Genomic DNA, 27,796 nt, shown 5'->3' on the forward strand with positions numbered 1-27,796 from the left:
AACTCTTCAAAGTTGATGATTTCTATGAACCAAATGATTTCATTTTGTCTCTACTTGGTAAAAATTTATTCAACAGTTATTGAACATTTCTTATGTGTCAGGCATTGTACTCTATGAATACATTAATTAAAAAGATAGACAAAAATCCATGTCCTTGATGAACTTAATCTTTTTTTTTTTTTTTTAAGATGTGTTTATTTGAAAGGCAGAGTAAAGAGAAAGAGGGCTAGAGGGAGGGAGGGAGAGAGAGATCTTCCATCTACAGCTTCACTCCCCAGATGGTCAGAATAGACAAAGCAAGGAACCAGGAACTCACGTGGGTGGTAAGGGCCCAAATACTTGTTCCATCCACAATTGCTTTCTCAGGCACGACAGCAGGGAACTGAATTTGGAAGTGGAGTGGCTGGGACTTAAACTGGTACTCAGCTATGATATGCCAGCATCACAAGTAGCAACTTAACTTGCTATACCACAATGCTGGCCCCGAATTTACAGCTTTCAAAAGAGTTAGAGACAACTAAGAAGCTATGGCAAGTCCTGTGGGAACATGGACAATTCCCCTAGATTTGGGAGACAAGTGATGGGGTTTCCTCAGGAAGAGGCATTTAAAAGTGGAGTCAAAGAACAAGTGGGGGGCTAAGAAACAAAAAGGGTAGAAGACAAATTCTTTAAAGAAAGAAGCTATCTAAACACTTCTGAAGCAGGAGGTCAGTGGTCTTTCATGAGTAGTTGGCTATCTGTAAGGGACTTTTAGAAATATTTCTCTTGTACATTTTAAAATTTTCATTTACACATTTACAGTTATAAGTTTAGGGGCTGGTGATGTGACGTGGCAGGTAAAGCTGCCACATGCACACTGGCATCCCATATGGGTGTCAGATCGTGTCCTGGCTGCTCCACTTCAGTCCAGCTCACTGCTGGTGTCTGGGAGAACAGCAGAAGATGACCCAAGTGTTTGGGCCCCTGCCACCTGCTGGGAGACCTGGGTGAAGCTCCTGGCTCTTGGCTTCAGCCTTGCCTAACCCTGGCTATGGCAGCCATCTGAGGAGTGAACCAGTGGATGGAAGATCTCTTTATCTTTGTCTCTCCCTCCCTCTGTAACTGTGGCTTTCAAATAAATAAATATATCTTAAAAAAAACCCTAACATTGTTAGTTGTAAAGTATTATTTTCTTTCATTTATACAATGTACATGACTTTCATATATTTCTACACAAATTTCACTCATTTATTTTATGGAAAATACTTGCCATAATCATTGGCAAAGCCTGTTATTGTCTAGCTAAGTTAACCATATCAAGATTACGTTTTTGACTGCACTTAAAAAATTTTTTTTTGCCTTACATATTTATAAAGAAGTCTTATATATTTACTTACATGTTATTGTTTCTAAAGCTCTTCATTCTGTATAAATCTAGATTTTCATTTGGTATCATTTATTTGTATAATCTGTTGGTAAATATAAACAACCTTGATTTATATAATATAGATGGTATGTTTTTATTCATAGCACTTCTGATACCAGAAGTGTATATTTTTTCCACACCAACAATTTGTTTTCCAAGTCACTGATTCAGCTCCTGTCTGACACTGACTATCAACAGTTAGTATCAGGCTCCAAAGGTGTATGGGCTCAGTCCCACAAGACCACTCTCACTTCAGACCCCAGTCACACTGTTTGGATGCCTGGCGTGCCCACTTCTCTCCCTGACTTGATGAAGTCAGAAGTTCCTACATCCCTTGCCCTGTTTCACATTTGATAACTTCTAGAATGGCTCACAGAACTCAGGGAAACACTTTACTTCCATGTGCTGATTATAAACTTGTGAACAGTCAAGTGGAAGAGATGCACTGGGTAAAATATGATGGACTTGGGAGTCACAAAGAGTTGCATGCAGCTTCCTTGCCATTCATGCCCTTTCCAGGTATACTAACTCCCAGCACCCACATGTAGTCACCTACCTGGAAGCTCTCCAGTCCCCACTGTGTCAGGATTTTTAATGGAGGTTTCATTACAGGGGCATGATTGATTAAACCAGTGGCCACTGGTGGTTTACTTGCAGTCCTGATCCCCTCTCCTCTCTAGAGGTCTTTATTATGTTCTCTCTCTTTTCCTTTCTCCCTTCCTTTATCTTCCTCTACTTATAATTAAAAGTGTATTTAAAAATTTTCCAAAACTGCATTTTTAAAGAAATTATAATGAAAATTATTTAGAACTGAATAACAAGAATACTGCTAGGCCAATACTGTAGCACAGTGGATTAATCTGCTGTCAGCAGTGCTGGCGTCCCATTTGGATACTGGTTCAAGTCTCGGCTGCTCCACTTCCAATCCAGCTCCCTCCTGATGGGCCATCTTTCGCTGTTTTCCCAGGTACAAGTCCTTGGGCTTTGTACCCGTTTGGGAAACCCAGAGGAAGATCCTGACTCCTGGCTTTGGCCTGGCCCAGTCCTGGCCATTGCAGCCATTTGGGGAGTGAACCAGCAGATGGAAAATCTTTCTTTCTGTCTCTTCTCTCTCTGTAACTCTGCCTTTCAAATAAATAAATAAATAAATAAATAAATGTTAGAAAAAAAAATACTACCTATCAAGACTCATGGGTCTCATAAGCATGAAAACAAACAAACCTCAGACTCATTAGTGAAAAAAAAAAAGCAAATTTATCATTCACACTGACTTTATTGGCAAATTAAAAGTTCATATGTGAGGACCAATTATGAACAATACAATCATTTTTAGAAAATAGTAAATTTGAATATATGGAGTTTCTGTAACATTATTTCTACTGTTAGATATATGATGGAACTTCACAAAATTCATGGGAAAAGGAATTAAAAGATAAATTTAAAAAGTTTTTTAGTTTGAAAAAGTTACACAGAGAGAGGGAGAGACAAAGGGAGAGAGCATAGTCTTCCATCCACTGATTCACTCCTCAGATGGCCGCAACAGCAAGGGCTGGGCCAGGCAGAAGCCAAGAGCTTCATCCAGGTCTCCAATGTGGGTGCAGGAACCCAAGCACTTGGGCCATCTTCCATTGTTGCTTTTCCAGGCCATTAACAGGGAGCTGGAATGGAAGTGGAGTAGTTAGGACACAAACTGGTGCACATATGGGATACTGATGTCACAGGTGGCAGCTTTACCTACTACACCACAATGCTGGCTCTCAGAGATAAATTTGCTTTGGCACAGAAAATTTTTTTATAATACATATTTCATGTGAACCTTCTGAAGACCCTATGGATTATCTTTACTCTGTGCATATGCACCAGAAGCCAGGACAAGAAAATTTATTACAATATTGTTTGTGTTAGCAACAGTAATACCACAATAATCTATACCACCTCTAATGTTGTAATATTGAACAAAAGAATAGTTGCTGAAGCATGCATGACAGTGTGGTTCCACTTAAGTATAGGTCTCATACAGATATAACCAAACAATATGTTGCTTAGATATATATAACTTTAAGTGGTAAAATCATAAAGACAATCAAGGAAATAGTACAACATTCACAGTAATGATTACTTCTAGAGAGTAGGAATGAAGCTTTGATTAAAGTAGGATTCAAAAGTACTGAGTATTATTTCTGAAGCATTATGGTTGGCTACATAGTATTTGAATTAAAGTTCACACAATTTGTTATGTGTGTGATTTTTTTTTTTTTTTTTTTTTTTGACAGGCAGAGTTAGACAGTGAGAGAGAGAGAGAGAAAGGTCTTCCTTTTTTCCATTGGTTCACCCCCCAAATGGCTGCTATGGCTGGTGTGCTGCGCCGATCTGAAGCCAGAAGCCAGGCGCTTCGACCTGGTCTCCATGCGGATGCAAGGCCCAAGGCAGTGGGCCATCCTCCACTGCCTTCCCGGGCCACAGCAGAGAGCTGGACTGGAAGAGGAGCAACCGGGACAGAGTCCGGCACCCCGACCAGGACTAGAACCCTGGGTGCCGGTGTCGCAAGCGGAGGATTAGCCAAGTGAGCCGTGGCACTGGCCAGTGTGATTTTATTTTGTAATTTAAAAGATATGAAAATGGGGCAGGCAGTTGGTAGACTAGTTAAGATGCTGTTAAGATGCTGGTTGGGATTCCCTTATCGCCATATTGGAGTGCCTGGGTTTGAGTCTTGGCTTCAATCCTGCAATCCTGATTCCTCCTTCCTGGTAATAGACACTCTAGGAGGCAGCAGGTGACAGCTCAAGTATTTGGGGTCTCTGTTGCCCATGTTAAACACTTGGATTGGGTTCTTTGCTTTGGCTTCAACCCAGCCTTTTTTTTTTTTTTTTTTTTTGGAATGAACTAGCAGATGGGAGATTCTCTCTCTTTGTCTTGTTCATGTCTTGGTCTTTCAAATTATATGATTAAATACTATATTGAAAAGGGGAGAGTGATCCAACATGGGAAGTGAGATACTCAGCAGACTCATAGAATGGCAGATGTCCTAAATAACACTCTGGCCTCAGAATCAGCCCTAAAGGCATTCGGATCTGGCTGAAAAGCCCATGAGAGTATTTCAGGCATGGAAAGCCAAGACACTCTGGCAAAAGACCTCTGCGAGTGAGATCCCAGTGGAAAGAACAGGTCTTTAAAGAAGGAGGTACCTTTCTCTGAAGGGAGGAGAGAACCTCCACTTTGACTATGACCTTGTCTAAACAAGATAAGAATCGGAGAACTCAGAGGGCTTCCATAGCCTTGGAAACTCATGACTGGAGCATAGGGAGATTACTGATGCCATAGACAGGAGTGTCAATTGGTAAAGTCAACAACAGGAGTCACTGTGCACTTACTCCTCATGTAGGATCTCTGTCCTTAATGTGCTGTGTATTGAGATTTAATGCTATAACGAGTACCCAACCAATATATTTCACTTTGTGTTTCTATGGGGGTGCAAACTGTTGAAATCTTTACTTAATGTATACTAAACTGATCCTCTGTAAAAAAAAAAAAAAAAAAAAAAGAAATTATCAACTCCCAACTTGACTCTCACTGGGATTAAACATGACAATAGGTCTGATCTGATTTCATCATCATTTAAAAAAAAATCATCTATTATTTTTCACTTTATGTTTCTGTGTGGGAGCAAACTGTTGAAATCCTTACTTAATGTATACTAAGCTGATCTTCTGTATATTAAGATAATCGAAAATGAATCTTGATGTGAATGGAAGGGGAGAGGGAGTGGGAAAGGGGAGGGTAGTGGGTGGGAGGGACGGTATGTGGGGGAAGCCAATCGTACTTTGGAAATTTATATTCATTAAATAAAAGTTAAAAAAAATAAATAAAAAAATAAAATGCTTACAGAATTATTAAAAAAAATAAATACTATATTGAATAACAAGACAACTTTACAGAAGAGGAGAAAATATTTTCAAACTGTACTCTGATGGGATTTTATAATAGCCCTTATAACTCAACTAAAAGACAAAAGACCAACCTGAAGATGGGCAAAGGACTTGAATATACATTTCTGAAAAAAAAAATCCACATATATGTATATATAAATGGACAATCCTTGGTCATTAAAAAATGCAAATCAATGGAGCTGGTGCTGTGGCATAGCAGGTGAAGCTGCTGCTTGCAGTGCCAACATCTCATGTAGACACTGGTTTGAGTCCCGGCTGCTCCACTTCCAATCCAGCTCTCTGCTGTGGCCTGGGAAAGCGGTAGAAGGTGACCCAAGTCCTTGGGCCTCTGCACCCACGTGGGAGAACTGGAAGAAAGTCCTGGCTCCTGACTTCAGATCAGTGCAGCTCTGTCCACTGTGGCCAGCTGGGGAGTGAACCAGCAGATGGAAGATTTCTCTCTGCCTCTCTGTAACTCTGCCTTTCAAATAAATAAATAAATCTCTAAAAATGCAAATAAAAACCATGATGAGATACCTCATCATACTCACTAGATGTCTTTAATAATAATTTAAAAATCTGGGGCCGGTGCTGTGGCACAGTAGGTTAATCCCCTGCCTGCGTTGCTGGCATCGCATATGGGCACTGGTTCTAGTTCCAGCTGCTCTGCTTCCAGTCTAGCTCTCTGCTATGGCCTGGGAAAGCAGAAGAAGATGGCTCACATGCTTGGACCCCTGCACCCATGTGGAAGACCTGGAAGAAGCTCCTGGCTCCTGGCTTCAGAGTGGTTCAGCTCCAGCCATTGCAGCCATTTAGGGAGTGAACCAGCGGATGGAAGACCTTTCTCTCTGTCTCTCCCTCTCACTGTCTGTAACTCTACCTCTCAAATAAAGTCTTTTAAAAAAAGTTAAAACCCAAATAACAAATGTTAATGATGATGTAGAGACTTAGGATCCCTCATACATTGCTGTTGACAAAATATAAAATGCTGAAGTGGTAGAAAACAGTTCAGTTGGTTCTCAAAAAGTTAAAATAGCATTACCATATGAACCAACAATTCCCCTTTTAGGTATATACCCAAGAGAAAGGAAAACATATGTCCACATAGAAACTTAGATGTGAATGTTTATAGCAGCATTTTTTAAAAAAGATTTATTTATTTATTTGAAAGGCAGAGAGACAGAGGCAGAGAGAGAGAGAGAGAAGTTTTCCACCCGCTGGTTCACTCCCCAGATGGCCTCCTGCGCCTATCCAAAGCCAGGAGCTTCCTCCGGGTCTCCCACACGGGTGCAGGGGCCCAACGACTTACCTTCTACTGCTTTCCCATGCCATAGCAGAGAGCTTTATTGGAAGTGGAGCAGCTCGGACTATGCCGGCACTATAGGTGGTGGCTTCACCTGCTATGCCACAGCACCGATCCCAGCAGCACTTTTCATACTAGTCAAAATGTAGAAGCAACCTAGATATCCTTCAGTGCATGAATGGATAAAGGAAATTGTGGCTTTTACATACAGTGGAATATTATTCAGCTGTAAAAGGGAATGAAGTTCTGGTTGATATTGGCTTCTATTTGGGTGAACCTCAGAAACATTCTAAGTGAAAGAAACCAGGCAGCAAAGGTCTCATGATACTTGAATCCATTTGTATTGATATGGGAATCCCGGGAATACACTTACACAGAACAGGCAAATCCATAGAGTCAGAAAGTAGATTAGTGGTTGTCGTGGGTTGAGAGGAGGCGACATGGGGAGTGATTACTTTGAATACTGGGTGGTTTACTGAAATGAAGATGAATATGCTAAATTTTACTGAATTGTACACGCTGAAATAGTTATTTGTATGTTATGTGAGTTTTACTTTAATTGGAAAAAAGACATTAGGGGGCAGGTATTTGGCTCAGCAGTTGAGATACCACCCGGGATTCCCATATCCCTTCTTGGAGTGCCTGGTTAGAATCCCAGCTCTACTGCCTCTCATCAAGCTTCCTGCGAATGTGTACCCTGGGAGGCAGCAGGTGATGGCTCAAGTACTTGGGTCCCTACCACTCTTCTGGAAGACTCGGATTGAGTTCTGGGCTCCTGGCTTTAACTTGGTGCATTCCTGGCTATGGTGGGCATTTGGGGAGTGAACCAGTGACGAAAGATCTGTCATTCTGTCTCTGTGCTTTTTAAATAAAATGAAAATAAGTAAAAAAAAAAGTTAAGAAACTATATTAATAATCAGTTATGGTCTTTCACTGGTGAATATCCAAAACATTAGTTACACACTGAATGGTAAATAGGTGAGAACTGTTTTGGTACTCTCATCCTTGTTGTGGGAATGTAAAATAGTATAGCTTCTGCAGACTATAATATGGAAATATTTGTTAAAATTACACCTGTCCATACCTTGAGTCCGCATGCCAATTCTAGAATATATCCTATAGATACACAGGTTAAAATTATATTTATTAAAGGTGTTTTATTGCAGCAGGCTAATAAATTATGAATGATCATATCCCTGTATGAAAGTGAGGAGTCTCTTTATATACTTTAAATAAAATATGTTGAAGTGAAAAGAGCAGAATGCAGAATGTGTATAGAATGAAACTACTTGTGGGAAAAAGGGTAGAATGTGTTATAAAGACATTTATCTACAGAGGAAATACAAAATTGGAGGAAACTCCACATTGGTAACAAGTGTGATGGAATTTGCCTGGAAGATAGTGGAGGGAAGGCATTTTTTTTACTGTATGTCCATTTAGGTTTAAATGTGTGTATGTGGTGTAGCAGGTAAAGCTGCAGCCTGCAGTGTCGGCATCCCATCTGGGCACCAGTTCAAGTCCCGGCTGCTGCACTCATTTCCGATCCAACTCTCTGCTATGGCCTGGGAAAGCAGTGGAAGATGGTCCAAGTGCTTGGGCCCCTGCATTACTGTAGGAGACCTGGAAGAAATTCCTGGCTCCTGGCTTTGGATAGGTGAAGCTTCGGCTGTTGTGGGCATCTGGGGAGTGAGCCAGTGGATGAAAGACCTCTCTCTCTGCCTTTCCTTCTCTCTCGTGTAACTCTGACTTTCAAATAAATCAATAAATCTTAAAAAAATAAATAAAGTGTATATGTGTTTGTGCAACGTATCTGAATATACACAAATATAATTTAATATTAAACTAAAATTGTAATTTAACATTTAAAAAGAACAAAACACTCCATCCTTAAAAACTGACCAGTAATTTACATACATCTGCGAATGCATTTCCTGAGAGTTGGAATGGTGCTTTTTACATCTTTATTTGCATGCATATAGTTGTCTTGACTCAGTGATTTTATGTAGTTTTAATTCATTTTGGTTTAATTCTTTTATTAGCAGTTCAACACTGCCTTATACAAATTTTTGTATTATTTCATTTGATCATCAGAACAACTCTGAAGTAGGTTTTTATTTGCATGTGACATTTTCTATATGCAAATGAGAATGCTTAATATAAGCATTTAATTTTATGCAATTTATCCCTTATCTTTATACTCAGTGATAACATGATTGATATATTGAATATGAGATTAGAGGTTATCTGTTAGGTTCTTTCCAGCTCTGTATAGGTGAGTAATTGAATGAATGACTATATTTTGTAGCATAAGAGAGTCAGGGAGAATATTTGATTTATGTATTTTGGATTCCTCTTTTAAATGAAAACATCCTGTCATCCAAATCTTTGGAATATCTGGAAGTCTGTATTAAACTATGTTAATATTAAGCTATTAATAACTGGTTCAACAATGCCAGTAGCCTTTTAATTAACAGTGTAGTTTTATAGGGCTGTTTTCAAATAATCCAGTGATTTTGTTAAACAAATCCATTTAGCTATATGAATGAGAAATTTATGCATAACTTCATTTTTATCTTTGTGTTACCTTATTCCTTTGCTTTGTCTGATTATTAAATTTCATTTAATAGAATGCTTTGGCATTTTATGAAGAGATTTTCAATCCAAAAGTGCTGTAAAGGATTTCATTCTTTGTGCAGTGACTTTTTTTTTTTTTAAGATTTTTTTTTTTATTTGAAAGAGTTACAGAGAGAGGTAGAGACAGAGAAAGAGAGAGGTCTTCCATCCCCTGGTTCACTCCCCAAATGGCCACAACAGCCAGGAGCTAGGAGCTTCCTCTAGGTCTCCCACATGGTCGCAGGGGCCAAGGACTTGGGCCATCCTTCTGCTACGTTCCCAGGCACATTAGCAGGGAGCTAGATAAGAAGTGGAGCAGCTGGGCCTCCAACCAGCACCCATATGGGATACTGGCACTGCAGGTGGCAGTTTTACCCACCATGCCACAGTGCCAACCCTTGTGCAGTGTCTTTTAATGGCAGTACAAACAAGGTGGAGAAGAATAAGGAAGTAAAGGAGTAACAGAGATGTTGCAACCTACAATAAGACACCCAAGACAATTTCTAATCATTTTTTGTTGTTGTAAGGAAGTAACAAAGAACGAGGGCTTAATGCTTTGAATGAATGAATCAATGTGCTGTCTTTAATTGTAAAATTTAAAATCTGAAAACTTAGGTCCTGTTATCAGTTGGTCTTGATTATTTTCTATGTAAGAGAAATAGATGAATTTACATTTATGTTGCATTCATAGTCTTTGTATTTGCATATGATGGTCTTCTGCTTGGTTCTGCTGTGGAGTTAACCCATGCTCCTCCCCACAGAGTTGAGAATGCTTGCACCAAGCTCGTCCAGGCAGCTCAGATGCTTCAGTCAGATCCGTACTCGGTTCCTGCTCGAGATTATCTGATCGATGGGTCGAGGGGCATCCTTTCTGGCACATCAGACCTGCTTCTTACCTTCGACGAGGCTGAGGTAGGTGATGTGGGGCCCATGCAGATCTCTCCCAGACAAAAATCCCAGGCTCAAAGATAATAATGGAGGGTTGTTGTTTGGGATGATAAAATCTTGAACAGGTAGACGTGTGCCTTATCATGTTTTCTACTTAATGTCTGCTCACTTGACTGAATACTCCAAAATATATTTCCAGGTTCGTAAAATTATTAGAGTTTGCAAAGGAATTTTGGAATATCTCACAGTGGCAGAGGTGGTGGAGACTATGGAAGATTTGGTCACTTACACAAAGAATCTTGGGCCAGGTTAGTCATATCTAATTTTTATAATGACCTTTTTTTTTTTTTATTTGAATGTCCATATTGGATCAAGGGGAAATGGTGTCAACTTACATTTTGCAAAAGGTCAGTGGTGATGCCTTGGGCTTTCAGGTGTCTTCAGCCCTATGCTTCTACTGAGGAAATGGTACTGTCTCTGAAATCTGAATCTGCTTTTAACAAAATCTGGCTCTGTCTTATAAATTATATCAGAAATCGCAAATGGTGCTAGAGAATGTAGGGAATTTTTTTTTTTTTAAGATTCATTTATTTAATTTGAAAGTTAGAGCTACAGAGAGGCAGAGAGAGAGACAGTGAGGTCTTCCATTCACTGGTTCACTCCCCAGAAGGCCGCAAAGGCTGGGGCTGCACCAATCTGAAGCCAGGAGCCAGGTGCTTCCTCCAGGTCTCCCACGTGGGTACAGGGGCCCAAGGACTTGGGCCATCTTCCACTGCCCTCCCAGGCCACAGCAGAGAGCTGGATCAGAAGTGGAGCAGCTGGGACTTGAACCAGCACCCATATGGGATGCTGGCAACTCAGGCAGCAGCTCTACCTGCTATGTCACAGTGCCAGCCCCAGGAATATTTTTCTATTACTGTGATGCTGAAGACCGTTCTGACTCCTGACCTCTCCATTCCACATTACACAGCATTCCTTCACTGTCTGCCAGCTGGCCTGTAGCTCTTTATAACCTCTTAGATTGATAATTAGCCTGCCTACTATTGTGAGTTCATGCCCTAGCCCAAGTCTGCCTAATACCGTTGGACCCAGAAGAAGAGAAGATCTGTTGTGGTTAAATCACATTTTGAAAAGATTGTTTAGGGGGCCGGTGCTATGGCGCAGCAGGTTAAAGCCCTGGCCTGAAGCGCCAGCATCCCATATGGGTGCCGGTTCTAGTCCTGGCTGCTCCCCTTCCCATCCAGCTCTCTGCTATGGCCTGGGAAAGCAGCAGAAGATGGCCCAAGTCCTTGGGCCTCCGCACCCACATGGGAGACCTGGAAAAAGCTGCCGGCTCCTGGCTTCGGATCGGCGCAGCTCTGGCCATTGTGGCCATCTGGGGAGTGAACCAGTGGATGGAAGACCTCTCTCTCTGTCTCTACCTCTCTCTGTAACTCTGTCTTTCAGATAAATAAAATAAATCTTTATAAAAAAGATTGTTTAGGTTTCTGAATACTGAATATTCAAAATATACAAACAGATACCATTTTTGATGTTACAGACTTATAACATGAACTTGAGGGTCCTAAAGGTATGAGTAAAACCTTTAACAAGACATTGATGTTTTACTTTTTAACTTGATTGATTGGCTTTAAAATTATTTTGTTTTATGTGAAATATTGATTTTGAATCAACTTAAGAAATCCTAGGAGCAATTTGAAAATCAGGACTTTAGAAAATCACATAATGCCTTTGAATTATAACCAAAGTAAACAAAAAGTGCTAGCAGGCTGATTCCAAAACGGCAGATGCTTTCAAACACTGTCATCACTGTAATTATTTTTATAATATTTCTACTTGTTTCTAATTATAAAAATAGTACATGCTTATTTTGGACGAATTGGAAAGTACAAGAAAATATAAAGATGAAAACAAAACACATCATTATCATTCTTATAACTTTTTTCAGTCACTAGATTGAGTATTAAGCTCACATGAGATTATTATATATATTCATACATGGCCAGATATGAGTCATGAAATCTGTATGGATAGTAGCCTGTCAAAATATTGTTCCTACTTGTGAATTTACTTTTTACAAATAGTTATTCATTTTGATATTATTTTATATGTGTGGACATTTATGTCAAATATGAAAATTATATTTAAGGTTTGTTTACTTTAAGCTTGGTTTGGACTTTCACAGTAATTCATGATAGGTGGAGCCTGAGAAAGTCAGACCCTGGTTTGTTTTGCTGCTTACCCTGTACAATTTCTTCTTGTGGCCCAGGAATGACTAAGATGGCCAAGATGATTGATGAGAGACAGCAGGAGTTGACTCACCAGGAGCACCGAGTGATGTTGGTGAACTCAATGAACACGGTGAAAGAGTTGCTCCCAGTTCTCATTTCAGGTATTTCCTGCCTGTACTTTATTTAAGAGAAAAAAAATGCTAACATGTTCTAAAGTACATTTCTTTATGTTGTTTTGTTGCATATCCATCAGAATGATAGAAAAGAAATCTGATTGATTTTATAAGATGGCTACAGATGATTGGCTGAAAATCAGTATTCATCTACTCTAATGCTCTCCATCTCCTGTTCTTGGTTTGAAATTGCCCTTCCTGTGGCCTACTTCTGTTCTTGCAAAGCTCTAGCAGGCTGTTATGGGAACTAGGAAACAAAAACTTGTAAAGAGGTTGTTCATGGGAAATAAGATTTTGTAGCCAGCTGTTTTAGGTAGCAGAAGTTGTGGAGACTACAGTTTCTGATTCAGATAACTCAATAAAGTGTTAATTTTTATTTAGAATATTTTAACTATTTTATGGGAAGATACTCTTTCTTCAGTTCAGTTCTCCATATTCTCCCCCACCCCTCACCCCGCTTTCTTTCTTTTGGGGCTAGAAAGACCCTGCCAGATGTTAAGAGAAATTCTAGAAGGTAAACTTGACTTTGGATCTTCTGGGATTAGAGGCAGGCAAATGCTATGTTTGCAGTGTTATTGATGGTTTTTTGTCTTGTCCCAGTATGTTTGTAGTACATAGAGTGAGTGTTAGGGCCCAGAATGATAACTGATTACATTCATTCCCTAATCAGATTGTGGTAATGTTTTATATCTGGAATTTATAAATGAAAGTTGCTGATATTGGAGCTTTACTAGCAGATTTGCAGTGTTTTTCCTATATGTTCTTCTTAAGACCTTAGAAGCCCAAAACGTATGTTCTAATTGTGGAATATCTTATGGGAATGCTGTTAACAGCAAAATTAAGTTCCAGGCTTAGTTTCTGGTCTTTTGTTTGATTTACAGCTATGAAAATTTTTGTAACAACTAAAAACTCAAAAAACCAAGGAATAGAAGAAGCTTTGAAAAATCGCAATTTTACCGTAGAAAAGATGAGTGCTGAAATCAATGAGATCATTCGTGTGTTACAGCTCACTTCTTGGGATGAAGATGCCTGGGCCAGCAAAGTAAGTGTTATTGGAGGAGAAATAAGCAAAATCCTGAATTCTGCCCTCTTCAGACTTTTGTCACCCGTCTGACATTTTATCTTGTAATCGTGTGTAGCATAAGAGTACTCAGATAGTGTAAAAGTAGTTTCTCCATCACGTATCTTTTCCTTGGCTCACTTGCTATCTTTGCAAATTTACCTTGTTCCACAGTAGAACAAATAAATAGACATGTGGGGTGAGCATAGGTTGAAGGCTGAAGTGTGTGCCCTTTTCCTCGGGTTGGAATCTCACTGGTTGGGCTGGTGGAGGAATTCTGGTAGGTATACTCTTCTTGGGTGGGAGCCCTGCCTTTTATATGGGTGGTTGCTGCCAAGGGACGAAGATAGAGACAGACTATTCTTGTAACTTTGAGCTACTCTAACTGACCTTTGGTCCAGAGAAGACCCTTGGTATATCTAGATGTGTCCATTGGTCATTCCATTTTCCCTAAGAAAAGTTTAACTAGAACAAGAGTATTCACATTTGTAGTTAGTTCAGGCAGGTCCCTTTACCCTGTCTAGGGTCTCTTCTTGGGCTCCACAGGGGTTGGCTGATAGCTTTTAGAACCGATCAGCAGTAGTTTTGTGTTGCTGCTGCCCTGGTCTGCTTCTTCCTGAATAGCAACTGAGAACACAGCTTCCAGTTCTGGGAGAAGAGAGACACTTGGATTTATGCTTTCCTTGTGGGAGCTCAAGGTGCAGGTAGTAGTGAGGACAAACTGTCTCCACAACCTGGCATTCCCACCTATGGCCCAAAGATTGTCTTCAAGGCCACCCAGCAGGCTGCTAGCAGTAGAGCTAGATTTGTCCTGCAGGAACCTATTATATAGTGAGGTCGAAGTGGGACCTGAAGTCACCAGCCTTCTTTCTTAATGTCCAGAAAGCTACGATAACCATGCAGAATAAGTAGTCAACATACCGTAACTATGGATTTTCCCATTGATGTGAAATTCTCGAGCAGGTTCTATGACTATATTTTAAATCTGTATGGTAAAATAATTTTCAGTCTTTAATATTTGATTTAATTTTGCTTTTGCATACTTGACAACTTTTACTTCCCTTTTATGACTTCCTTATGCATCTTTTTTTTTGTTCTCTTGTTTGTTTTATTCTTTTTCTCACGTTTAGAAGGTAAGCTTTCTGTTGCCTCTTAGTTTCATTTTTTGCTTAAAAAGAGAAAAAGCATGTCTGTGAGGTTTTCTTGTGCTGTGTGCCATGCCTTATTCTGTGTGCCGGTGTGTAACACTGTGCTCGAATATACGTCAGAATGTGATTTAATATGGGGCTCTGGGCTGTGCTGGGCAGACTGACTCAGCTTATGTTGAGCTATTTTGGGGGAGGGACACAAAAGAAAAGATGTTGCTATAGGATATCAGACTTTCTCTGTTTGGTGGGTACTTTGATCTCTTTGAGCAGCCTCCTGAGAATGTTTTGGCCTAGTCATTCCCACTGACAGTTTTCCCAGGTAGCTGGATGACCCCTGGATTACCTGTAAACCAGCTCATGGGAAAGGAGACTTCAGTTAATGCCATTTCTGTTTGTTTCTCCCACCAGTATTCTTTGCAGGGTCTGAAATTTTGTTTTTGCAGATGTGTCTCTGAGGTTTTAAGCTGTAATGAAAATGGGCAAGAGAGCTTAGATGAAGACCCTTCATAATAATCCTAGCTTTCAAAATCAAATGGACAAAAGAAGTAAAGTGTATCTAAAGGTTTTCTAACTTCAGTCTGTTGCTCTGTGCATGTCCTGCTGTCTGAGCTGTGAACCAGCAGAGTTCTTTCTGACCTCATATTCCCCTAACCTAATGTCTTTACTTAGCTTTTAGCATATGAGAAAGCAATAAAGTGGAATGGGCATTTAACCTTAATTTTTCTGTATTTTTGGAGGGGAGAATTTATCCATGATTTAGTGAATAAGTGTTATTGAGCTTTATTTTGTGCAAGCACCATTAAGAGCTGTGGCAATTTCTTTCTTTTTTACTATGATATTTTGAATTTTTCAAAAGTAGGTTTCCACACTTGGGGAGATACACATGGGTCTAGATCTGGTCCTCACCATGTAAGTCTTGCAGCTGTCCAAGTTTTGTGCCTGGGAGGAAGCCAGATTGTTCAGATGCTGCAAAACTAACTTGATCAGAAATGAAAATAAATTAAATTATTTCAGCCAAAAGGAGCTCAAGTTCATAATGAAATCAGAGTGAACAAGAGATGTATTTTATTTTCACCTAAGTTTGCTGTTTTTGTGCAAATTACTTGTTTCAAAAATCAAAATGCTATACAGATGTATATGAAATGCTTCACAGACATATACAAAAAGATAGACATGATAAGTCTCAGTCGCAGCCCTGTCCCCATCCACTCCACCTCTCCTTACCTCATAGGAGTAATTGTTTTTATTAGTTATAACGATACTAAGGGAGAAAAATCTTACCTTGAAAATGGAAAGTGGTAATGAGGATTTTTGGCTGTTTTTCAGTTTAGCAGTATTAAGCATCTTTCATTGCTCAGCGGTATGCAGTGAATTAATCAGACCTTGTGTCTGGCTGTGACCATAATGCTCCCAATTCTATTTACTTCATATATTGTCTTTCACCTCCTCCTGCCCCTACCACTGCATAATTAACTTTGTCTTACCATACTTGTTTCATGCTTCCCCATTGGTGCAGTATTCTTCTGGAAAGTGATGGTTCCTCTAGAAAAGTGGGGGAAGAAAGTAAGTGGAAAAAATTCTTGGTAAAATTGTGTTTGCCAAATAAGTTCAGATTTTTAAGAGGCAATGCAGTAGCTGATGGTTTTCTCTTTTATGCCTACATTCAAATTGCAGATTTATAAATTTGCAAGTAAGTTTTACTTTAAACATTTCACTTCTTTTGAAAGGAAAAATTGTCCCCTTCTTAAATCAGCAGTCATCTTAGAATGATCATTTAAAGTCAAATTAATGTGTCTGGAATCCTAGGAATACATTATGAACCAAAAGAGTTTGATTTAACACCATGTTCAGTCTACCCATTGTATATGTAGTACTCCATACTTTTTCTTGTATTTATATTGTTTAGATTTTGATGCATGCTGAGAATTAAGAGGAAATAAGAGAAAACTTGAAGAACATTTCACTCTTAAGACTTTTGAACCCTGCATGGGCATTTCTGCAGCACTGTATCTTGAGTCATTAGAGACGATTATTCAACATTCCTATTGTGGGTCTCCTCTTGCTGTGGTCCTAGACTGGTAGTGGATAAAAGTAGTGACTGACTCAGATGTCTTGCCCAGACTATCACTTAGAATATCCTGTAATACCCTTTCTACAGATCACTGGGGGTATAACAGTTGATTTTTATTTGGTTTAAAAAAATGAGATTGCTTTTTATGAGTATTTGTTTTGTTTTAATAGCTACTGTAGAATGAAAGACTTACCTCTAGGAGTTTGGGAAAAATAGTTAAGTCAGGCATTTATTTTATGCCCTCTCTCAAATATGGAGAAAATCCTAAAATGTTAAACAGTTTGGTGTTTTCCTCGTGATCTGCACTATCTTCAGCTGGTGCATCTGATTATGTGCTCATAGGTGGTTTTTAGAGCTGGGGAAGGTGTTTTTAGAGCTCATTGAGGCCCCCAGAAGATAACTTGCTTTGACATCTCAGGACTAAGCAATGTTCCCTTTTCATTTAGATGTAGTCTGTAGGATTATATCTTACTGCCCAATCTGTTCTTACCAAAATGCATTTTGTTTCGAGCATTGATTTGGAGGCAGATGGAAATGTGGTCAGACATGGAATGAAGTGGGAAGGGAGGTGTTAGTAGAAGGTAGAGGAGGATCAGGCAGTGATGGAGAGGGCCCTTATTCCCAATATTTACATTTTTACAATTTTAGAATTCTGAGATTGTATAGGACTTCAGTTTTATTTATTTATTTATTTTTTGCCAGGCAGAGTTAGACAGTGAGAGAGAGACAGAGAGAGAGTTATAGACAGTGAGAGAGAGAGAGAGAGAAAGGTCTTCCTTCCATTGGTTCTCTCCCTTAATGGCTGCTACGGCCGGGGCCGGCACTGCGCCGATCCAAAGCCAGGAGCCGGGTGCTTCCTCCCAGTCTTCCACGCGGGTGCAGGGATCCAAGCACTTGGGCCATCCTCTTCTGCCCCCCCGGGCCACAGCAGAGAGCAGGACTGGAAGAGGGGCAACTGGGACTAATACTTGGCCCTCCAACCAAGACTAGAACCCGGGGTGCTGGCGCCGCAGGCAGAGGATTAGCCAAGTGAGCCATGGCCCCGGCCAGGACTTTAGTTTTCTAACTGTACGTCATCTTGCTTGCCTGAGGGAGGATCTCATGAGGATTATTGACAGGTATTCTTGAGGCCCAGCTGAATATTAAGTTTTAGGAGTATTTAATTTCCTAGGAAAGCATGTAAAAGGGGCTTCTGTTTTAGGATTTTCTTCCACCTTTTGGTATGTGAGGGAGAGTGCCAAGGCACTGCTGTAAAAGCTTACCAAGCATGAATTTTCTGGTAAAAGGGACCATAGTGGAAGGAAATCAGATAGGTCTCTGCCAGCTCTCTCCAAAGCTGCATGACTAGAGCTGATCTTTTTACACTCTGTTAAAACAAAACAAAAACTAACATCGATTGGTGGAGACTTTTTTCTTTTCCAAATTTGAGTATTAATGGAAAAGAGCACTCAGGTGGAAGTGTAGTATTTGCTTCTGTTTCAAACCCAGATTGTACTTGAGGTACATGCCACGTTTAACAAAATGCGTTGTGTTCATAGTGTGGTTGATCACTAAGGTTATCATTATCCTTACCCTTTATAAATATGTCTCCAAATTGACTTCTAGTCCTAGTTGTCTGGGGAATTTGTTTATATTGTATCCAGTGTTAGTATTGTTCTTATGCTGCTTATGACAGAATTCAGTTAATGCCACCATAAACCCACCCTTCAAAAGAAATAAGAAATTTGTAGGAGACTAAGGTATTTGTTCCCATAAGCACGTTTTTTATAGCTATGCCGTTAAAATATATTACTTTTAAATGGTTATTTATAACCTGGTGTGTCCCAGGAAGACTTTAAAGTAACCCTTTCAGTGACTGTTTTAAGTTTCCAAAATTATTTAAAATTCATGTATTAAACATTTTGGTAACTAATTGAAATTTCCAGTTTAAAAGTGCAGCTTCATTCCAAATTTGTCATTGATTCTTTTAGGAGGGAGTATCTTGCAGTTTTAACTCTTGGTGTTGCCAGGTTTCCCACTCAGGAGTAAATTACTCACTCCTCGAGAATCACATTCTCTCCTTGTATTGTGGTGGCCATTTGAGCTTTATTAGGGAGGGAAAAGAAATGATTTTTGAGGATGCTGAGTAAAGCACAACTACTTCTCCATTGTATTTCAAGTCATCTTGGCACATTGGAGAATAGATGTAGTTATTTATTATGTCAGTGAGGATTATGAATTTAATTTCTAGAGCTTATTTTCTGTGCATAACTAATCAGAGCCAAAATTGACAAGGCAGAGGTTCGCTTACTGTTGTAGAGGGGAGTAGCATCTTTGGTTAAAAAAAAAATTCTGAAGTTTCATCTAATACAAAATAATGAAGTTATGAAGTTTGAAGTCAACAAACCTGAGATCAAACTGGGTGTATAGGAATGATTCCCTGTTACTTAATTTGCAAATGAAATTACATATAAATTTGATATTTCAGTGAGGTAATTAGGGGGAGTGGTTAAAACAATTTAATGTGCAAGAAATGCTCCACTGAAGGTAGTTTTCTAACTAGCACCCTTTACTTCCAGAATAAGCACTGCAAATTTTTTTCACTTTGAATTTAGATTTTTGGAAGGTTATAAATACCTCACTGATTTTTCTCACTGAAAACAAAAAGTGTGTTAGGGAAATGGTTATTGATAGGTTTTAAATATTTTTACATTGATATAATTCCTCTTCAGGGTTTGCACATAACTTCCTAAGTAAGAGCTTGTGATTAAAAAAAAAAGCAATCTGTACCTAAACAGCTTGTGCCATGAAGGCTATCCATGTCTCAGAGGTCAGAAGTTTTCTGGGACTGATTTTAAAGACACTGATTTGGGCCTTACTAATTTGGAATTAAGCTAAATTTGACCTTTGCATTACTTTTGAAGGCAAGCCAAAGTTACAACATAACAACCTGTATCTCTCTGTGTGGGGAAAGAAGGAATCCTAAAGCTGGGCGTCCCATCACATGAATAGGAACTTTGGAGAGGCTGAGATCAAAGCCTGCCTACAAGCTGCCAGTACTGAAATTGTGCTAGTGCTGAGTCTTGTTTGAATTGGAAGTGGGTGCCCCCGTGTGGAAAACTGGTGGTGTAACACTTTTAAGAACACTGGCACTGCAGAATTGGACTTTGAGGAAAGTTAAGCGCATAAGACATTTGCTAGAGTTTCATAGGTTAACTCTGTGCTTTGATGTGCTGACTCTTTAAGAATCAATTCTCCGTAGCCAAAAGAAGTTAGGTTGTCTTTTAGGTGCTAAATAGAGATTTAGGAGATGGTCAGTCTGTCAATTTATTGCATGGGTATTTGTCATACTGCTCTTCGTATTCTTCCCTATTAAAAATGTATTAAAGTTTATGAATATTTTTGAAGCGATTAGTCTTTTGTTTCAGCTTCTCAGGCTGTGTCCTTGGAAATGTTTTGCTAATTTATGCTTGTCCTCATAAATCAAGGTTGTAAATGATAAATACTTGGTAATTTTATCCCATCTTCTTCCAGATCAGGGATACTAAGGGAACTACGAAGAAGGAGTGGCAGAGAAGGCTATAAAATCACGTTTTTCTTATATTATATTTAGTGGTTTATTTGTAGAATTAAAGCTAAAGTGCTAGATTAACATTTTCAGTTTTGTTTCCAACCAGTAATTCCAAGTTTTCAGATGAATTAAATACAGTGAAACATCATTGAGTATGTGTGTGTATTTCAAAATACGATGTGAAAGAACTGTGATCTGTGACAGCACATACTAATGAGGCTTCCAAAGCAGGGAGGGCTTTGGCAGGCTGTAGGAGTAGATGATTGTTGACTAGTGGAAAGGCTGATAATGGGGCATGTGACAACAGGGATTTTTCCTGCTGGAGACATTAAACGTCTTTTGGCTTGAGCAATTTTACCAATTTTCACAGTTTTAGCAATAGGGATGCCAGGAAAGAGAATAGAATTAACTGAAGACTTGCATGCAAGATGCTGCATTTTGTCAGAAATATAAGAATGGTGGTGTGATGAGATTATTTTTGAGGCTGTTGTAGGACTACCCTACTTATTGTATGTTAATGCTGTAACTACTTCTCTGTCTTACTTTGTATTGTGGAATCTCAATTTCTGCAAATAAAATAACTGAGATTTCTCTTCACAAGGACACTGAAGCCATGAAGAGAGCATTGGCCTCCATAGACTCCAAACTGAATCAGGCCAAGGGTTGGCTCCGTGACCCCAGTGCCTCCCCAGGTAATTCTCTGTTTCTGCTTTTCTTTCATTACAAATGAAAGGAAGAAATTTGGGGACATACTCCATTCTTTGACAGTTTTGCTAATTGAAAAATTACTGGGCCTTAAAAGGATGAAGGGCAATAGACTAAATCACCTCTTATCCTGGAGGAATAACCAAGCTAAGCGAGGCATTTGTTGCAAAATGATTGGCTCACCGCTGAATTGGAAAGATAATTATTTTGCTAAAAGCTCTTCTCTTTGAGTTTCCACTGGGCAGACTTTTATGTTTGTCAACAAAGTATTGAAGTAAGTAGATCAAATGATGGTGCCAAAAAGGATTGGAAAGCAAAATTGACTATATAAAGAGAAGACCCAAATAGTTTACTGAGATAGGCGTTGTAGATTTTCTTCTCTAATATTCAGTTTTAGATTAATATTTGAATGAATGTGAAAGGCCTAAGGGAGGTTGGAGGTGCTAAGTACCATTAAACTGTTAGAACCTGTTTTCATTACCTGTATTCTAACCACAAGCTGCTTAGTATCACCGAGTGGATATGGTTCCAAGTATTGTTTTTAGCAGTTCTGTGGTTGAAACCTCACCCAGTGGTTGTAAGGGCACTACTTAGATGTTAGCTGTTAGATGATTGCTGTCTATTCATTGTTTTGTCTTTTAAAATCATTCATCCCTTCATGAATGAAATGACTTGTAAAGTATCCCCTGTAAATGATTAATGTGTCTACACGTAGATATTGAATATCTGTTTATTTTAGGTGATGCTGGTGAGCAGGCCATCAGGCAGATCTTAGATGAAGCTGGAAAAGTTGGTGAACTCTGTGCAGGCAAGGAACGCAGGGAGATCCTGGGAACCTGCAAAATGCTAGGGCAGATGACTGATCAAGTGGCTGACCTCCGAGCCAGGTAAATTTCCTCTACTCTTACCAGACCAGCAGTGGGTAACTTAACTCTTGGCAGAGTAATTCAGAAAGCAAATCTTTCTCCTTTTTGTCTTTGGCTAGTAGATAACTTAGGTACTGTATTCTGTTAATTCTTTTGAGATTGACATGAATTTTGCTTCACAGAACTTCTAAAATATGGAAATGGCTGATAATAAAGTAGAAATGTATTTTGTCACTGAAATTGAAATAGAAATCTGTAAAATAAGGGGTAGTGATGAAGTCTGACATAGTTAGATATCTTTTATTAAGGGTAGATAGGAAGAAACAGAAAAAGTAAAAATCACTGAATTATTTTACGTGTCATTTAAAAAATAATTTAAATCGGTTATCTTCTAAGTAGGTAATTTCTGGACTCTTGCATTTTTATTTCATCATTATTCATTTGGTTTCATGATTTTTTTCCTTCCTTGTACCCTCTTCAAGTCTTGGATTTGAGAACTTTTTCTTCATAAACTAAATACACTTCATTTATTATTGAGAAAACTTAGTATAATATAGATTTATTTGGAATTCATCCATGTAGTTAAGGAAGTTCTAAATGATCCCCATTTTAATAGAATTTTATAGTGTGAACATTAAGAAAACTTAGTGTAGATGTTTAGTTTTGCTTTGATCATGTCATATATATATAGTTTTTTTTCTTTTTTTTCAAAGATTTATTAATTTGAAAGACAGAGTTACAGAGAGATGTAGAGCAATGGCAAGAGCTGAGCTGATCTGAAGCCAGGAGCCAGGCGCTTCCTCTGGGTCTCTCACATGGGTGTAAGGGCCCAAGGTTTTGGACCATCTTCTACATCCTTCTACTCCAGACCATTGTGGAGAGCTGGATCGGAAGTGGAGTAGCCAGGACGCGAACTGGGAGCCAGTGCTGCAGGCCAGGGCTTTAACCCACTGCACCACAGCACCGTCCCCACTCAAGAAATATCTTGAGATAACTGTGATACACAGGGTCTCCATCCAAACAGGCTCAGGAACACTCCGTAATGTGTTACACACTGTTATACCTGGTCCCAAAGCATTAACACAATCGACTTAGAACATGAATCCTAAAGGAGTGTTTCTTAACCTTTTTTGGACTTTTCTAATCTGATGAATGATTCATCTCTACCTCAAAAGATGTACATGAACATGCCCATACAATATTAGGAGTCATTTCCCGAGGACGTAATTTCACTGTGGCCCTGGAAGCTGCAGGGGCTGCAGATCGAGGCTCTGTCTTGCAGGGGAGCAGAAACTGTTTAAGTAAGTGTGATCCCATCGAGCTCAGTGAGCCTGCTCTGCTGAGAAGCGGTCTCCCCTGTCATGTGCAGAACAAGAACTCTCAGAAAAGACAAAAAGGAGTTTTGTTCCCATTTGGAAAAATGCCAGTGCAGTTTGACAACATTCTTGGCTCTTCTAATTTCTCATTTCTGGCCTTTTTTGTCTGTAGCCTTTTCACAATGTGGTGGCCAGTTTTCACTTGGAGTTCTCAAATACACAAGTATATGTGCTGAGAGAGGTGAATATGAACAAGAAAATGAGGTGCTTATTGTATGGCGTAGACCATTAATCTGTGCAGAGCACAGGCTAGAACAGTGATGAGTAGCTGTGGTCCTGCTTCATGTTGGAGCCAGCAATGGCCTTTCATGATGAAAGATTTCAATGCTACTTCTCTATTATCCTTTCTTAAATATACCCAATGGTTTAACATTTTAATGCCTAAAGCACAGTAACAGTAGCTGCATTGATACACACTGGTTGCTTTGGGTTTTTAGGTTGCAAGAAAATTTTTATTTTGAGTGAAAATACTACATAGCCTATAAATATTTTTACTTTTTCACAATTGGACTCTTACGAAAAATGATTGGGGCCGGCGCCGTGGTTCACTTGGTTAATCCTCTGCCTGTGGCGCTGGCATCCCATATGGGCGCCGGTTCTAGTCCCAGTTGCTCCTCTTCCAGTCCAGCTCTCTGCTGTGGCCCAGGAGTGCAGTGGAGGATGGCCCAAGTGCTGGGGCCCCTGCACCCGCATAGGAGACCAGGAGGAAGCACCTGGCTCCTGGCTTTGGATCGGCGCAGTGCTAGCCGCAGCAGCCATTTGGGGGGTGAACCAACGGAAAGATCTTTCAATCTCTGTCTCTCTCACTGTCTATAATTCTACCTGTCAAATAAAAAAAAAAAAAGAAAAAAGAAAAAGAAAAATGATTTATTTGAGCCCTCATCATGGATAAGCCACTGCCTTTGATGCTGGCATTCCATACAGACACCAATTTGAGTCTGACTACACTGCTTTCAATCCAGCTTCCTGCTAATGCACCTAGGAAAGCAGCAGACTATGGCTCAAGCAGAATAAAGCAGCCCTAGCGACTGTGGCCATTTGGAGAATGAACCAGCTGGTGGAAGACATATCTCTCTCTCTCTTTCTGTCAAATAAATAAATCTTTTTTAAAAAAGATTTTTTTATTTGAAAGGCAGAGTGACAGAGAAGAAGAGAGAGATCTCTTCCATCTGTTGTTTCACTGCCCAAGTGGCTACAATAGCCAGGTCTGGGCCGGGCTGAAGCCAGCATCCTGGAACTCCATCCTCGTCTCCCATGTGGATAGCAGGGACCCAAGCACTTGGGCATCTTCAGCTGCTTTCCCAGGTGCATTAGGAGAAAACTGGATTGGAAGCAGAGCACCCAGATATTGAACTAGCACTACGATATGAGATCCTGACACTGCAAGTGGTGGCTTGATTGCTATTCTTTTATCATATACAAGAAAGACTTCAAGTCCAAGTAAAGGGTATTTATATGCCTTTTATATATCTGGTGGTAAATTTATGGAGTTCATTACCATAAGTGTTGTAGTTACAAAACAGATGAATTTTAAAAAGAGGATTAGACTAATGAGTAACAGGTCCATACTATTACTAAGAGAAACTGAAGTGTTCTGGAGTTCATCCAAAAATTGGAAGATGAGATTAGGATGATTATCTGTGCCATTCTACCAAATAATAAATTTGTCACACTTATCATTGTGTTTCCCAGGTTGGGGGGGAGGATGAGAGATCTTACTTTCTGACATAGAAAGTCTCTTCCCTAAGGGAAACACATTTTCACAAACTCATATTTTTTTGTAGTAGTTGCATACCATTTCTGAGGGGAAGATAGTGCAGTTAGTTCTCTATGAACTTGATGGGAAAGAATGTGCTTCAATCACCATGGGCTATTTTTTCCTCTCAGAACTAACTAGTTTTGATTAAATGACTCTTTAAAAGGATTTATTTATTTATTTATTTATTTGAAAGAGTTACAGAGAGGCAGAGGCAGAGGCAGAGAGAGAGAGAGAAGTCTTCCATCTGCTGGTTCACTCCCCAAGTGGCCGCAACGGCTGGAGCTGTACTGATCTGAAGGCAGGAGCCAGGAGCTTTTTCTGGGTCTGCACATGGGTGCAGGGGCCCAAGCAGTTGGGTCGTCATCTGCTGCTTTCCTAGGCCATTAGTAGAGTGCTGGATTGGAAGTGGAGCAGCCTGGACTCAAACTGACACCCACATAGAATGCTGGCACCACAGGCGGGGACTTTATTTGCTATGCCAGGGTTCTGGCCCCTGATTGAATGATTCTTGAGGGTGGAAACTTAGATGTTTAAGATTGTTGTGGGGCCGGCACTGTGGCATAGTGGGTAAAGCAGCCACCTGTAGTGTCGGCATCCCATATGGGTGCCGGTTGGAGTCCCGACTGCTCCATTTCGATCCAGCTCTCTTCTATAGCCTGGAAAAGCAGTAGAAGATGACTTAAGTTCTTGGGCCCCTGCACCCGTGTGGGAGACCAGGAAAAAGCTCCATGCTTCTGGCTTTCAGATAGGCACAGCTCCGATCATTGCGGCCAGTTGCGGAATGAACCAGTGGATGGAAGACCTCTCTCTCTCTCTCTGTCTCTCCTTCTTTCTCTGTGTAACTCTTTCAAATAAAATAAATAAATCTTTTTAAAAAAGATTGTTATTAGGTTCATTCTAATAATTATAAAATATATTCTATTGATGTTTGAAACCACTCCATAAAATAATGAGGGCAGTAGTATTGTTACCTGTGTTCATCTTTTAAGTTAGAAAGCTGAAGCCCGAGGAGGTTAAGCTTTTTAAACAAAGTTCTACAGGTTCCAAGAGTCAGAATTTTATCACAGATCCACTTGATCCCAGTGTGGTGCACTTTCAATAACACTGTGTGCTGCCTCTTAAAACATTCTCAATGTATACATGTCCACCAAAAAAGCAATTTAATGGGCTGTGGATTCCTAAAGCACATATTACTATGGTAGCAAAAATCTCTGTAGTTAATAAAATCCCAAGCACATTTTCCCACTGAAGTTTAGTTTTGATTATATAATCACCAGCAGGGAGAAAAATAAGTATTATCAAAATTGGCTGGCTTAGTCTTTAAGGTGCTCATGCAGTTCCATAAAGTAATGTATATTTTTAAAGGCAAAAGACCGCGGTTGATTTCAGTGTCTTCCCTATTTTCTTGTGCTTTCCCAGATTTAATAGGGAAAAGGAAAAAGATGAGCATGTTAAGGAAATGACCTGTACTGTGCTTGCTTGTTGTTGGCAGTATTTTGTTTTATTTGTGAGGGTTCAATGATGGCATCTGTCTGTTTGAGTAGAGGACAAGGAGCCTCACCAGTAGCCATGCAGAAAGCCCAGCAAGTGTCTCAGGGCCTGGATGTGCTCACCGCAAAAGTGGAAAATGCAGCTCGCAAGCTGGAAGCCATGACAAACTCAAAGCAGAGCATTGCAAAGAAAGTTGATGCTGCCCAGGTAGCGATGACGGTTTTCAGGAGGGGTGGGAAGCAAAAGAGAAAGCGAAATGTTCCATAAATATCCTGTGTCTCTTCCCTTCCCCTTTAGACCACCTCTCATTATACGCTGTGGTGTGTATTGGGTGTTTCTAAGTGGTGGCTGACTGATTCCTATCAGTTGCCAATGTTAACAGACCCCCTATTGCCATAAGCTTGGACTAATGTTTATATTTTGAAATAAGATCTTAATTTTGGATACTTCATCTGTTAAAAAAAGTACTCTGAATACCAAGAAAATCCTAGTTCCTGATAGATTATTGTACATTAAAACTTTCTTGTCTCAGAATTCACAGCTCACAGAATTGGTCATTTGGTTAAATGGTTTAAGCTTTCTAGTAGTATTCTACTGTAAAATGATTTTAAATCAGATATTGTAAAGTCTATTTCAAAGAGTTAAAAATGTTTGTGATTAATTCAAAGATGACATGAAGCTCATGAAAATATTTTATTCTAATGGCTAGGGGAAATTGCTTTTAAAGAGGTGAGGGATTAATCTAATCTTTCCTGAGCTAAGAGCTTCTATGTTAAAAAAAAAAAAAAAGAATTAGCATTCTAGAAAGTGATTACAAGTTTGCCATGTGATACCTTTAGACTATTTCTGATGGTCTTAAGTTTAATAAAATGTAGCTGATGAGTAAACTGTAGTGTGTTTCTTCTCCATGTCTTTGTGTAGAATTGGCTTGCAGATCCAAATGGTGGGCCCGAAGGAGAAGAACAGATCAGAGGAGCGTTGGCTGAAGCTCGGAAAATAGCAGAATTGTGTGATGACCCTAAAGAGAGGGATGACATCCTGCGCTCCCTTGGAGAAATATCTGCTCTGACTTCTAAATTAGCAGATTTGCGAAGACAGTACGTATTTAATCCCTTAAATTGCCCTTTAATGTCTTTCTCTTGATAATCTCTCTCCCTCTTTCCTCCTCTCTTTCCCCCATCCTCTTCCCCTCTCTCCCTCTCCCTCTCATTTTTTCCCTCTGAGACCACAC

General features: G+C 39.6%; 1 protein-coding gene across 2 annotated transcripts in view; it reads left to right on the forward strand.

Annotated features, from left to right (window-relative positions):
• Nucleotides 1–27,796, forward strand: part of VCL (vinculin) — a 131,466-nt gene that overhangs the window by 72,075 nt on the left and 31,595 nt on the right. For both annotated transcript variants that reach the window (XM_002718405.5, XM_002718406.5), the window contains exons 3-10: nt 10,009–10,159; nt 10,335–10,443; nt 12,405–12,527; nt 13,421–13,581; nt 20,970–21,060; nt 21,813–21,960; nt 26,619–26,772; nt 27,487–27,662. In XM_002718405.5, coding sequence (XP_002718451.3) covers nt 10,009–10,159; nt 10,335–10,443; nt 12,405–12,527; nt 13,421–13,581; nt 20,970–21,060; nt 21,813–21,960; nt 26,619–26,772; nt 27,487–27,662 — 1,113 coding nt within the window. The remainder of the gene's footprint in view (nt 1–10,008; nt 10,160–10,334; nt 10,444–12,404; nt 12,528–13,420; nt 13,582–20,969; nt 21,061–21,812; nt 21,961–26,618; nt 26,773–27,486; nt 27,663–27,796) is intronic.

Source organism: Oryctolagus cuniculus, chromosome 15, assembly GCF_964237555.1.
Source record: "Oryctolagus cuniculus chromosome 15, mOryCun1.1, whole genome shotgun sequence".
NCBI classification, from domain to species: Eukaryota; Metazoa; Chordata; class Mammalia; order Lagomorpha; family Leporidae; genus Oryctolagus; species Oryctolagus cuniculus.